The 13467-nt window shown below is 52.6% G+C and overlaps 1 protein-coding gene across 1 annotated transcript; it reads left to right on the top strand.

Annotated features, from left to right (window-relative positions):
- The first annotated feature begins 1580 nt into the window (after nucleotides 1–1580).
- LOC132245630 (cytochrome P450 2G1-like) lies at nucleotides 1581–12933 on the top strand. Its single transcript, XM_059718295.1, has 9 exons — nucleotides 1581–1760; nucleotides 3066–3228; nucleotides 4257–4406; nucleotides 5086–5246; nucleotides 5947–6123; nucleotides 6383–6524; nucleotides 7285–7472; nucleotides 11141–11282; nucleotides 11625–12933. The coding sequence occupies exons 1-9, from the start codon at nucleotides 1581–1583 to the stop codon at nucleotides 11828–11830; spliced, it is 1509 nt and encodes a 502-aa protein (XP_059574278.1). The 3' UTR covers nucleotides 11831–12933.
- Nucleotides 12934–13467: the final 534 nt, after the last annotated feature.

Genomic DNA, 13467 nt, shown 5'->3' with positions numbered 1-13467 from the left:
GACTCTTCTCCCCCCTGCAGCCAGCTACAGAACCCAGGAGTCCAAACTCCCAGCCTGGCAAGTCATGGGAAAACCCTTAACTCGAAGTGAAGCTATTTCCCCACAATTCTCAGCTGCAGGAGGTTTTTTTTTCTGCTGGCTGAAGCCCCATTTGGAAAGAGTTTAATATTTCCATCTCTCTTGACCAGGACACATGTTTGCACTGTCTTGGGCATAGTTCTCCAAGATCCCAAATACTTCAAGGATCCCGAAAACTTCCACCCAGAGCATTTCCGGGTTAAGGAAGGCCGCTTCCAGAAGGATGCTTTCCTGCCAATTTCAACACAGGGCTTGCGGCAGGACTGCCAGGTTCTGTTTCCCGCCCTGCATGCATGTCCTAGTGGCTGGAGAAGAGGACCTGGGATCCAGGGTCCATGGCTGCAGGAGGCAGTGTGCTTTGCTGGCTGGAGCAGGGCACAGGAATTGCTAGGGGGGATTCCTGCTGCCGGGCTAGGAACAACCGCTTGGGCTTTCACTTCTGCGGGGATTTGTCTCTTCCTGAACATTTCCAGCAGCTGCTGACAATAAAACTTTTCCAAAGCAGCCAAGCATTCTCTTTGTGTTTGGAGAATGGCTGGGGACAGCAGGGGCTAATTCTCCAAAGTGCTGGGTTTAGCCCCAGCTCAGGGGTTTCTCTTGCCAATCTAGAGCATGGCAGCACTGGGTCATCTGGATCTTCAGCAAGGCTGGAAGCCAGTGCTAGAATGCAAATGTGCCAAGTAAATAGGCCTTGTGTGGAGAAGATGGCATTTAGATGAGGGCTGGCACTCAAAGATCTGGATTTCATCCCCCACTCGGCACCTGTGGGCAGGTCACTTGAAATAGAGCCTCAACGCATCCGCTTCCAAGACGGAAGGAGTATCCCATCCTTTCCTGCCTTATGTCTGCAGATCCAAAGGGCTTTGGGGCAGGGACTGTCTATTACTGGGTCTGCACTGCATGTGAACACAACGGTCACCGAGGTACCAGGGCCAGGCAGCCCCCTTCAGGTAGCAAATCCAGCTGGGAAGGTGTCGGCTTCTCTAGGAAGTGCTCGAAGGTCTAGAGGAGACGGGCAACAGAAAAGACTCGGTCACTAGCACCTAGAGATGCTGGATCTATCCATGCCCAATGGTAACTGTGGCCACGCGGCCCTGAAGGAAGGCCTGGAGGGCCACGCGGAAGAGTTCAGAGTAGACTCAGGAGACAGGATCTACCACGGAGGCGGTGATTCAGGACTGGGCTCTGACTGCAGTCTTGACTCGCTCCTCAGCAGGAGAGTAGGGTCTAATGTGAGTCACACGTTTGGACAAACAGGAAGCAGACGCACGTGCAGCCATCCCAGAGCCTCTCAGATGTCGCACATTCACCTCTGACAACTCAGGAGCTAGATATGATAATGCCTCATGGCCATGCTGGCCAATTCCTCGTGACTCCCTAATGTGGGGCTGTTGCTCGCCCGGTACGGTATATATACACATACAGCACAGGCAGGTGAGCATGAAGTAGATCAAATCAGACGCCTGTTGGCACTGCTCTCGCTCTGCAAGAGTTTTGGCATGATGGAGCTTGGAGACGCAGCGGCTCTCCTCCTGGCAGCCTGCGCTGCCTGCCTCATGGTCTTCTGGGAGTGGAAACGGCGGCAACGAACGAGCAAACTCCCCCCAGGGCCAACATTTCTTGAACTCCTTGGCTACCTGCTGCAGGCCTGGAACAAGGGGGTGCTTCAAATACTGTGGAAGGTGAGTCATTTCCGCCCCAGAGCCCTCGTCGTCATACTGCTCTACCTGGGGAGCCATTTCCCCCACCACCTGCTCCTCAGAAAGGGCAGGCAATGGCACCCAGGACCTCCAGCAGAGCTCAGCACCTGCGGTCGTGCAGACCCCGCTAGCTCGGGACTACGTGCATACCTGCAGGGTCGGCTCCCAGGACTGATCATGCACTGGCTTAAAAACAGATACCGTGCTGATGCCTGGGACTTGGACCCAGATTCCCTCCCCCTCCCACCTCCCCTCCACTTTGTAGGAAAGAGCAATCTTCACTGAGCTCCCCCTAGCTTGCTGTCCCCATCTAGATCATTGCTGGTTGCCCAGGGCATGGCTGCAGCAGGAGGTGTGGAGAAAGCCCCGTCACCCGCCCAGCCCACAGGCATGGCACTGGGGTCGTGGGTGACCCACTTAAAGCATGGCTTCAGGAAAACCAGCCATCTCTGTGAAAAACAGCATTGGTCATGATTTCCCAGAAATCACCCAGGAGATTGCAGCCCACCGTAGAGAGGAAGGTGCTGGTTGGTGGGACAGCTGCACCCAATAGCACAGTCCATGCTCTTTTTCTCAGCACAAGACTGGATGGATACGTGACCAATTGCAGCCAGGCCCTTGCATGACATAACATGCTCCAACCTACATAGATCCTTATTAAATGCCATGTAACTACATGCGGAGGTGCATGGGAATAACCTGTACTGGGAAGGCTTCTTAAGCAGCCAGTCCATTCCTTTCTTAAGTCACCACCTAAACGACATGGCCTGGCTTATGTCCCATGCTGCTTTTCGTTCCTTGCATTCCCTCCTTCAGACATCTTTTTGGCTTATATAGCCACTTAAACATGCGTGTGAAGGCTCTGGTGACCAAGGGCCCACACCCTTCCAGCTCAGCTCCTCAGTGGTCAATGGGGCCAGAATATCATGCCTCATCAGATCCTTGGGACAGGTCTACCTCCTCAGTACGGTCACAGCTTACTACCAGGGGTTCCCGTGTCCTCTTTCATGTCTGGGCACTACTGAAACAGAGCGGGGAGAAATCCCTCTAGCAGTGCTGCAGTCTCCGTATAGCCCAACTGGCCCAGCAGTTCCATGTGGGATATGAACTGATCCAGGATTTCATGGGCCAACGTCCATCGCTTCTACACAGTGTAGTTTCACCAAGAGTCTCACCCAGCTCAGGCTATGGCCACATATCGCTCGTCTGCCTGGGTTGAGTGCACCTTGCTGGTCATGGCAGCATCTGACCATTCTGGCTTCTCATTCCTCCCAATTCCCAACACAGGTGAGAGAGAAGTACGGCCCCGTGTTCATGGCGAATTTCGGCATGCGGCAGGTCGTGTTTTTCTGCGACTCCGACTCCGTGAGGGAAGCCCTGGTGGACCAAGGAGAAGAGTTCAGTGGGAGAGCGAGAATGGATTCAGTGGACAGGTTCTTCCATGGTCATGGTGAGCAAAAGCAAGGGCTGGGCTCTGATGGCAGACCCAGTTCAAGGTTGACTATAGGTCAGGTCACTTTTACTCGTAGGAAGACCCCTCACCTCACAGCTCTGCACCTCTACACCACAGCACTGCACTTGGTGCACGATCCACCATGGCACAGACGTTATTTCCCATCCAACTCACTTCCTTCATTGCTTGATGTCATCACATGTCCTTTGAAAGCACTACCATGCACTCTAGGAACAACCCCCAGGGTATATAGCCTTCCAGATTCCTCTTATTGTTTTTGACCGTTCCAAATGTGATGCTGTCCAAAAATGATGGATGTTCAGATAAAGAAAATGGAATCCACTTAGTGTAGGCTTCTTACTGGGACTTCTAGGCTGCTCAGAAGTGTGTGCGTCCTCAGTGGTCGGCAGGGGTGGAAACGAGCAAGATCCTTCGTGTCGGAATCAACTATGGAAAGGTCGGAAGCAGCTTGGAATCAGGGACCGAAGGGGCCACTGGCTTTGCAGGGGGGAGGAGGGCGAAAGGGGGAGGGTGTCAGGAATATTTGAACCTGATGTACACAAGTGAAGAGGGCCCAGGCCTAAGAAACAGAGGTTGCTGGGAGCTGTGGGACACAAGCTCAACATAAAGCCAAGCCACCCCAATGCCTGGCCCTCACATACTTTGGCAGAGGCCGGAACAACACCCAGCAAAGGGAGAAGCCAGTCCCTCTACAGTAACGGGATAAATAAGCAAGGAAGTGGGCAGTGGACTTAGCATAAAACCTAAGTGGGTTTCAACCCCCACTGAAATGGCTATATTGGGGCCATGTTTGGAGACAGTGATGTAGGTGAATAACTGTTCTTAGTTTCTTGAAGAAATGGCACTTGGTAACCAAGGATAGGGATCCCCAGCTGAAAAGGAAGATGCTTCCTCAAATCCACTTGATCTCCACTTCAGAAGGGCATCATTCAATATGCACTTTGTTCTTTAAAAGATACCGGACATCACATGACTTGGTTCTGAACACGCTTCCCTCCATCCAGGTGTCGTCATGGCTAACGGGGAACGGTGGAAGCAGCTCCGGCGATTCTCCGCTTCAACCCTGAGGAATTTTGGGATGGGGAAAAAAAGCATTGAGGAGCGGATCCAGGAAGAATCTCAGTACCTGGTAGAGGAGATGGGGAAAACCAAAGGTCGGTGCTTTCTACACTGCTCTGGGGGTGTGAACTCAAACGCATCTGGTCTGGTTCTGGTTAATGGACATGGATAACGAAATGCCTCAGAGACCACTTTCAGAGACTCCAGGTCTCAAGTAAGAGTTTAGCTTTATCCAAGCCCTCAGAGCCCAGCAGCTCCCGTCACTGCCAGGGGAGTTCTCCAAGAGGACACCCTGGACATGCCAGGTTCTTCTCAAAATCCAGACCAGGCACCCAGCACTGCTGGGCCCTGGTCCTTGAGGACCTTCAGACCCTGGGGAACTTCTTCCAGCAGCTCACATCTCCCTTTCTGAAGGCACACGTCTGCTGCACTCCCCAGCACCAATGACAGCATGGGAAGACACATCCCAGTCCCAGCTCCCTCTCTCAGGTGTGCCAAACAGCACAGCACTGCATAGGACAGGGCTCCCTGCCACCTCGCCCCTCCTATTACCCTCTCAAATGTTTGCAGTTGGTGCCAAGGTCCCCATCACAACACCCATGACGGCGAGCTGGATCTGAGCCAGCTAAACCTGAACCTACATACATCTGCGGAAGTTTCCAGGTCACTCATAATTAAAACTTTACCCGCCCTGGTGTCAGGAGTCTCCACAACTTGACACTCATAAGATTGGAAGGAAGGTGGTCATTGACCCGGTTGTCTCCCCACCACCAGGTTCTCCCTTCGACCCCAGCCTCGCCATCACACACTCGATTGCCAACATCATCTGCTCCATTGTCTTTGGGAACCGCTTCGACTACAAGGACCAGAACTTCCTGAACTTGATGGGCAGCATCAACAACTTATTCTTGGATATGAGCAAGATCTCAACTCTGGTAGGTGATGTTTCTGGGGCAGGAGGAGGATCGGGCATGTGCAAGACTCTTCTGCCTCTGCCAATGGGGTAAAGCAACCCTATACTGTCCACATTGCAGCCATCCCAAACCTCCGTCCTCACCTGGGACTCAGGGCCTCCAACAGGCTGACAGCCTGCCTCTCCCACTGTTCTGCACGTTGTCCTTGACCAAGAAGGGACTCTCTTGATAGCCTCTGGTTTCTCAACTGCTGTGTGTTGTGTCTTCTCACAAAGTCCCCATCTCCCCCAACAAAGACGATTAATAATTGAGGCCCCTGCTCTTACCTCCCAACCGGCACAGTGCCAGTAGAGCACAACAGAGATCAAAGCCAATGTCTTGTGGGCCAACATCGCACACATGCAACAGGTAGGGCATAAGGAACACTTCGAGCAAGTACCTAAGCCAGGCCAGCAGCCAAGGCTGGAGTCTAACTCAACAGGGGGGTCAAGAACAGATGGGTCCAAGGAAGAGATCCCCCCATGGGTCAGCAAGTGGAGATGGGGTAGGAAGGAGGGGACTGGGGATTCTGGGAGACATTTCTAAAATTGAGGCGAGCGCCATAAACCAGATAAACATGGATGATGCCACTGCAGATCTTCACTCACGGTGTCTCCTGATCCACCAATGAGAACACAGCTTTCCAGTCTATTGACCTGACTCCCTTCTTCCTCATCCCCAGTTCTACGAGATGTTTCCAAGGATCATGCCATACATACCTGGCCCACACAATCAGGCTCATAAACACTACAAGGCCCTACACGATTTCATTGTGGAAAGGGTGAGGATAAACCAGCAGAGCCTGGACCCCAGCTGCCCTCGGGACTTCATTGACTCCTTCCTCGTCAGGATGGAAGAGGTAAGCAGAGGAGGGTTACTACTGCCACTACGTGTTAGGACAGGCCTGTGATGCTTTCCATGGGAGCTTACCCATAATTGACCTGGGAACTCAGATCTAGACTCACCAACTTGAGCAGATCCAATAACACCTCCCCTTTAGAGAATCATGCGAAGCCTGGGCAAGAGAGGCATTCTTGGTTGAGGGGCAAATCCAGGTGCAAACTAGATGCCAGGTGGGCATTATGTGCTAGGAGTCCTTTCTATTCCCTCCTTTCCAGGAAAAGCAAAACCCACAGAGTGAATTCAGCACCAGGAACCTGGTGGACACAGCAATCCAGTTATTCTTTGGAGGGACAGAGACGACGAGCTCCACCCTAAGATTCGGACTCCTGCTCTTGATGAAATACCCAGAGGTCCAAGGTAACGTGGACAGGAAATAAAGTTATTGTACCTATGTGCACCCTGAATTTGACACAGACTGTCTGGTCACCAGTTCAGTCATCAGCTGGTCACCAGGGAACTGGAGATCCACACACACACAAGTCCAGCCGCAGACCAGATGCACAGGTAAGAGCCCTGCTCCTGCCTCCCCTCTCCAGAGTCCTTTTTAGGATGCCAATGGCTAACGAGGCTGTGATGCTTAGCTTTGTATTTCAGGGAGGCTGGAGCTGGTGCTGCATTACCAACCCTGCACAGAGAACAGTTATCCTTGGAGAACAATGGCGGTGGTTAGATGGGGTGGGATGTCAAGGGTCACTCCCAGCTCTGCCCAAGATGCCTTGCGCAGCCCTGGACCAGACACTGGACATTTCCCTGGCTCAAGATGGAAAGAATATCACTCTCTGCCTTGTGCCTGTAGATCAGAATGGGCTGGGGGCGTTGAATGTCTCTTGCTGTGGGTCCGTGCTGCATTTGACACAATGGATCCTCGGACCAGGGGCTAGTGACACCGTCCAGCTGGGAAGGTGCCTTCTCTGCTAGGAAGACCTGGAAGGCGTAGAAGAGACCGAGAAGGGGGAGCAAAAGGTGGGCACTTCTGGAGGCAGTAGTGGCCACCCAAGATAGGCTGAGGAAGGGTTTTCACTGAGGCTGGGCCTGTCCTTACACAACTTACATTGCTGGGGGATCAGAGCCTGTGGCACAAACACCAAGTCCACCCCTTCCAATCCTGTCTCTGCAGACAAGGTGCATGAGGAAATCGACCGCGTCATAGGGCGGACCCACAGCCCAGCCATGAACGACCGAGGCCGGATGCCGTACACCAACGCCGTGATCCACGAGATCCAGAGACTGGCTAACATCCTCCCCATTGGGGTCCCCCACAAAGTGACCTGCGACACCCGCTTCCGGGGGTACCTTCTCCCCAAGGTGCTGGACAAGAGAAGTAGACAAATCGGGGGGTTGGACCAAAAGAAATATCATGGTTCAACAAGTGCGATGTCCTGCTCAAAGCAGGACCATCCCCAGCTAGATAATCCGAGGCAAAGCTTTGTCTAGCTAGGTTTTGAAAACCTCCAGGGATGGAGCTTCCACCACTTCTCTGGGTAACCTGTTCCAGTGTTTTACTACTCTCTTAGTCAGAAATCTCTTCCTATTATCTAACCTCAACTTCCCTTGCTGCAACGGCAAACTGTTGCTCCTTGTTCTTCATAGATTTCATAGACGTTCGGGCTGGAAGGGACCTCGGAAGATCATTGAGTCCAGCCCCCTGCCCCAGGAGCAGGAAGTCAGATAGAGTCAAAGGATCAGTCTTCCTCCCTGGGTGCCAATGTCAGCTTGCAGGGACACGTAGCTTTCCTTAACATAGAGTACCACACCCCTGTCCCGTTTTTCCACACAATCTCTCCAATGCAGGGTATAGCCATCTATACCTGTGGGCCTGTCATAGGTGGAGTCCCACCAGCTCTCCATTATCCCTTCTTGTTTAGCAGGAGGACCAGTTCCTCCTATTTGTCCCCCAAGCTCCTGGCATTGGTGTACAGGCATGTAAGTGTCCCACTGGAGGCCCTAGTCATCCCTACACTCCCAGGAAGACGTCGTTTCAGAGCTGCGGTAGGGGTGGATTCCCTTGTGTGCCTGAGCCTGCTGGTTTTGTAGAAGTTGCCCAATGGGCTTCCTCTGGTGGTTATCCCCCCATCCCCCGGTGGGCTTAGTTTAAAGCCCAGTTGAGCGGGTCAGCCATTCTGGTGGAGAAGACCCTCCTCCTCAGTGAAGTGAGGTAGAGGCCGCCTCTAACCAGCAGACCACTGCCTCTCTCACCAAAGAGTGGACTGTGATTGAGAAAACCAAAGCCTTCATGATGACACCAGTGCCACACCTCAATCCTCCTCAGCCCATGACCTGAAACCAGGAGGATTGAGGAAAATACCACCTGTCATCTGCCATCACTGAATAAGGCCAAATTGGCACTGGTGAGGCCACAACTGGAGTCCTGTGTCCAGTTTCGGAACGTGTACTAGGGAAAGGATGTGGATGAGTTGAAGGGAGTCCAGTGGAGGGCAACAGCAAAGTTTTGGGGGCTGGGGGCACATGACTTGTGAGGAGAGGCTAAGGGAATTACGTTCATTTCCTGCCCACATGCAGAGGGGCTTGAAGGGAATTCCAAAGAGGATGGAGCTGGACTGTTCTCAGTGGGGGCTGATGGCAGAACAAGGAGCAATGGGCTCAAGTTGCAGCAAGGGAAATTGAGGTTGGATATAGGAGTCTTTAGGAAAAACTTTCACAAGGAGTATAGTAAAGCCCTGGAACAGGCCACCCAGAATGGTGGTGGAGTCTCCATCCTTGGAACTTTTTAAGGCCTGGCTAGACTAACCCTTGACGGGGATGATGTCGTTTAGGATGATCCTACTTTGAGCAGGGGTTGGACTAGATGTGACCTCCTGAGGTCCCTTCCAACCTGAATTTTCTATGATTCTATTAAACGGAGGAGGCCAGTCCTACAAGAGTGATCCCAGGCGCATTGGTATAGATTCATAGATGTAGGGTTGGAAGGGATGTTGTAGATCTTCTAGTCCGACCCCCTGCCCTGGGCAGGACAGAAAACTGGCCTCAAATGACCCCAGCCAGGTAAACGTCAAGCCTCCTCTTAAAGACCCCCAGGGTAGGAGCCAGCACCACTTCCCTTGGAAGCTGGTTCTAGCTCCTAGCCACCCTGACTGTGAAGTAGCACCTCCTGATGTCTAGCCTGAATCTACTCTCCCTCAACTTATGGCCATTATTCCTTGTTACTCCAGGAGGCGCTCGGGTGAACAAGGTCTCTCCCAATCCCTGCTGGTCCCCCGCTAGTAAGTTTATAGACGGCCACCAGGTCCCCTCTCAGCCTTCTCTTGTGGAGGATGAACAGGTTCAGGTCCCGTAGCCTCTCCTCGTAGGGCCTGCCCTGCTGCCCCTGACCATGCGGGTGGCCTCCTCTGGCCCCTCTCCATGCTGTCCACATCCCTCCTGAAGTGCGGTGCCCAGAACTGGACACAGTACTCCAACTGCGGCCTGACCAGTGCTGCGTAAAGGGGGAGGATCACTTCCTTGGCCCTGCTCAAGATGCATCTGTGGATGCATGACAAGGTTCAGTTGGCCCTACTGACCGTGTTCTCACATTGTTGGCCCATGTTCATCTTGGAGTCAGTAATGACTCCAAGATCTCTTTCTGCCACCATGCTTTTGAGAAGGGAGTTCCCCAGCCTGTAGGTCTGCTGCTGGTTCTTACTGCCCAAGTGCAGCACCCTGCACTTGTCAGTATTGAATCCCATCCTATTTTCATTTGCCCACCCCTGTAACCTGTCCCGCTGTAATCTGTCCTTCCCTTCTAGCGTGCCCACCTCACCCCAAATCTTGGTGTCATCTGCAAATTTGAACAGGCTGCTTTTCACCACGTCGTCCAAGTCGCTAACAAAGAAATTCAACAGTGCGGGCCCTGTGGCAGAAATGCCACCGTCTGTGTCTCTTCAGAAATCTGTCCCAGTCAGCTTGGGACACTGGGGTAGAATTCCTAAGGGAGGGGGGATTTTCCTCCCTGCCTACATGACAAAAGCCTGGTGCCGAGGGTGTGGTCCCTCTGGTCACCTGAGTGGGGGGAGGGAAAAGCCCCTGCTTATCTGCCCAGGCAACCAGTGATGCTTTTTAAATTGGTTGGCTAGTTGCCAACACTGCTGGTTTCTATCGGACTGGGCTGCTGAGGTCAGAAAGGCTATATAAGGACCTGGTCCAAGAAGGAAGAGAAGCCATTTTTTTCAGCATGGCACAAGCATCAGGACAAAGGGAGAGAGTCTGATCCATCTGAAACGCTCTCTCTCTGGAAATCTCTGCGCCAGATCTCTACCATCCTCTGGATGATACTTGTGAGTAAGCTACCTGAGATCCAACTAGATCTATAGCTTGCAGTAACTCAGATGCGACATCAAAGGCTACCCAGCCACAGGAGGTTGCTCGATGGGATTTCTCTGCTATTGCTCTACCCTGTACCCTATTCTAACCCTACCCTCTGTAACCAAAAAAGTTCTCCTTTTGGCCCCTGACGTGGGAAAGTGCCCCAAGTTCTTGTACTGGGTCGAGTACCTGTAGGACTATTAGGCCTGTGTTTCCCTGAGGACACAGGACACAGACAGTCCCTTCTCGGGGTGGTGGCAGCACACATTACCCCTGAACTCTGTGGTGGGGCTCGAAAGGGGGGTTGCCAGGGCTTAGGCATCCCTAGAGAGACACATGGAGTCCGGAAGGTGGATGGGAGTAGTGAGGTGAGAGGCTCAACACAGGAGGTCCCCCTACTGGCCCAAGGACCGAGTCCTGGGGGACTCCACTGAGTGGGTTCCCCACCATACTGGCATTGCAGGGCCTATCTCTACCTTGCCCAGGAGATTTCAGAGCTGTCACCAGTGGTAGATTTAACATCCTCTCAGCCTGAGAGCTTGGGAAACACTTGATTCTAGGTTGAGACATTTCCCCACAGTTCCCAGCTGCAGGAGACTGTCTGCTGGCAGAAGCTCCAGTTGCAAAGGTTTTAACTCTCCCATTCCTGCTGTGTTCCCATCCCTCTTTTCCAGGATACAGATGTCTGCACTGCCTTGGGCATACTTCTCCAGGACCCCAAATACTTCAAGGATCCAGAAAGCTTTCACCCGGAGCATTTCCTGGACGAGGAAGGCCACTTCAAAAGGAATGATAGCTTTCTGCCATTCGGCACAGGTACGAGTGACGGCTCCATTCCCAACCCTACTAGGTTCGACTCCCCACTCAAAGACTCCCATGAAATAGGACACTGGAAGAACCAGTTCACTCCTCTGTGACTCAGTTGCCTCACCATCCCAAAATGCTATGTTTGTCCTGACACACAAAGCGTGTAGGTCTGTAGAGAGTGTGGCATTTATAGATTGAGACGTGAGATGGGAGGCAGGTGAGCACAGAATCCTTCCTCCCATCTCTCCTTAGCCAGAGACTTTCCAGGACATATAGCTCAGGCAGGTCTCCTGTTAGACCCTTGCAGACTGGAGTTCATTTATTTGCCCGTTGCTGTGCTTATCCCTGCAGGAAAGAGGGTGTGTCTGGGCAAGAGCCTGGCCCTCATGGAGCTCTTCCTGATGCTGACCACCATCCTGCAGCGCTTCACCCTGAAATCACCAAAAGAGCCACAGGAAATCGATCTCACCCCAAAAGTGAGCGGAATTGGGATTGTTCCTCCAAACTACGAGCTCTATGCCCGCCCGCGGGAGGAAGGGCTGCACGACAGCGCTTAGGACATGGAACAGGCATGCAACAGGGCAAAGCACCTCCTTCTCCTTCATGTCTCCACTCCAAAATGTTAGATGGGCTGCTCCCAATATGCTGCACAGGTGTTGGTGTTCCCAAATCTTGTGGGGTGCATTGTGGTGCTACAGGGCATCTCAGGACATGATCCAGGTTTGTGTCACCTGACAAACATTGCTTGGTTGTGTAGAGGCCCCGTGATTTCAGAGCAACTTGCAAAGGACCTTTTGACCCCAAAATGGCCAATACATGCGTGTCGTTGAGGAGACCTCCCAAGCAAGCCCCTTCAGGCATCCACTCTGCCTACAGAAGGCCATCATACCCACAGTGTTTTTCATATTTCCTTTTGTCCCCATATTGCAGAAACAGCACTCCTGTAGGCCCTAAGACAGGCCAAGAGCTGTAAGAGTTTAAATCTGCAAGTCTAGAGGTCTGTGGAAAGCCCCAGGGTGCATCACAGCATGTAGAGTTACATCAAGTCTATCCTGGGATGTAAGGATCAGTACCAGCCTCCTCTAGTAGATAAAAAATATATGTCATACATGGTACATACCTGAGAAGATGTTACTAACTTCACTAATCAGCAAATTGCAAAGACACATCACACCAAATGTGAGCAATCACGTGTGAGCAATGATGCGAGCCGACGCAACAGAAATACACTCTGGATTTGTGTTCAACCCTGCGCTATCCCTGCTGTCAGCCAGTCTGATCACTCGGCTGCTAGGCTGAATAAAGTCTACACTGAGTTTATGCTCACCACATAGCTGTCATGCACTTATTTAAAGCGTGTGGCAGTACACCTAGCGGGTACTTGGGGCCAACAAGTGGATGGGGGTGGAAGGCAGATCGGTTGTGAGGTGAATATATTTTTGCAAGTGAAACACAAACCCTTGAGCAGGACTCCACGGTACAGTTTCCTACCCTGTCTGAAAAGGAGACGGAGGAAGGGATCGGGGGTTCCCAGCTGGAGAAAAGAGTGTAGTTTGCTGGCTGAAGAAGGGGACTGGGACTTACTGAGAAGAAATTCCTGCTCCGGTGCTAGGGATGATCCCCTGGGCTTTCACCTCCGCTGAAATCGGGCTTTTCCTTAAACTTCTCAGCAGCTGCTGGCAAGTCAAATCAAGTCAAGTCAGTTCCAAAGCCACTGAGCCCATTGGAGCACCTTAGATGTTGTAAGTGTGGCGGGCCAGTAGGGGGCGCTCCTGCGTCGAGCCGCCCACCTCCCTGCGCCCGACCACCTTCCAGGCTCCGAGTGCCCTCCCCGGGGTGCCTCACATCCGGCGACCCCTTCCCTGGAGCACACCCGCTAGCCTGGGGTTCCCACTGCCACCATCCAAGGCTCTGGACTCAATTCTGGCTCTGCGCACCTTGGAGAACACAGGCCTGATCATCCACTTGGTACTAGCCCCAGTGCAGGCACCTGGGGCACCTCCCCAAGTCAGGGGCTTATTAGGAAAGTCTCCCCTAGTCCACAGACCTAAGGGGCCTCCTCGGCATAATTTAGACCCACCCCTCAATAAGTCTCCCACCCCGGTCACAAGAAGAACTTTATTGATTACAGGGGGTAGGGCGAAAACAGGGTAAAAGGTAGAGCAGTATCATGGAAATATCAGAGGAATCCCAT

The sequence above is a fragment of the Alligator mississippiensis genome, chromosome 15 (genome assembly GCF_030867095.1).
Source record: "Alligator mississippiensis isolate rAllMis1 chromosome 15, rAllMis1, whole genome shotgun sequence".
NCBI classification, from domain to species: Eukaryota; Metazoa; Chordata; order Crocodylia; family Alligatoridae; genus Alligator; species Alligator mississippiensis.
Note: the sequence above shows the minus strand (reverse complement) of the source record. Positions and strands in the feature narration are given on the sequence as shown.

Bases quoted from the DNA above. Each gene is read 5' to 3' on its own strand.
- LOC132245630 (XM_059718295.1), top strand. From the start codon at position 1,581: ATGGAGCTTGGAGACGCAGCGGCTCTCCTCCTGGCAGCCTGCGCTGCC. The intron at 4,407-5,085 runs GTCGGTGCTTTC...CCCCACCACCAG, and splicing joins GGAGATGGGGAAAACCAAAG to GTTCTCCCTTCGACCCCAGC. The intron at 6,124-6,382 runs GTAAGCAGAGGA...CCTCCTTTCCAG, and splicing joins TCCTCGTCAGGATGGAAGAG to GAAAAGCAAAACCCACAGAG.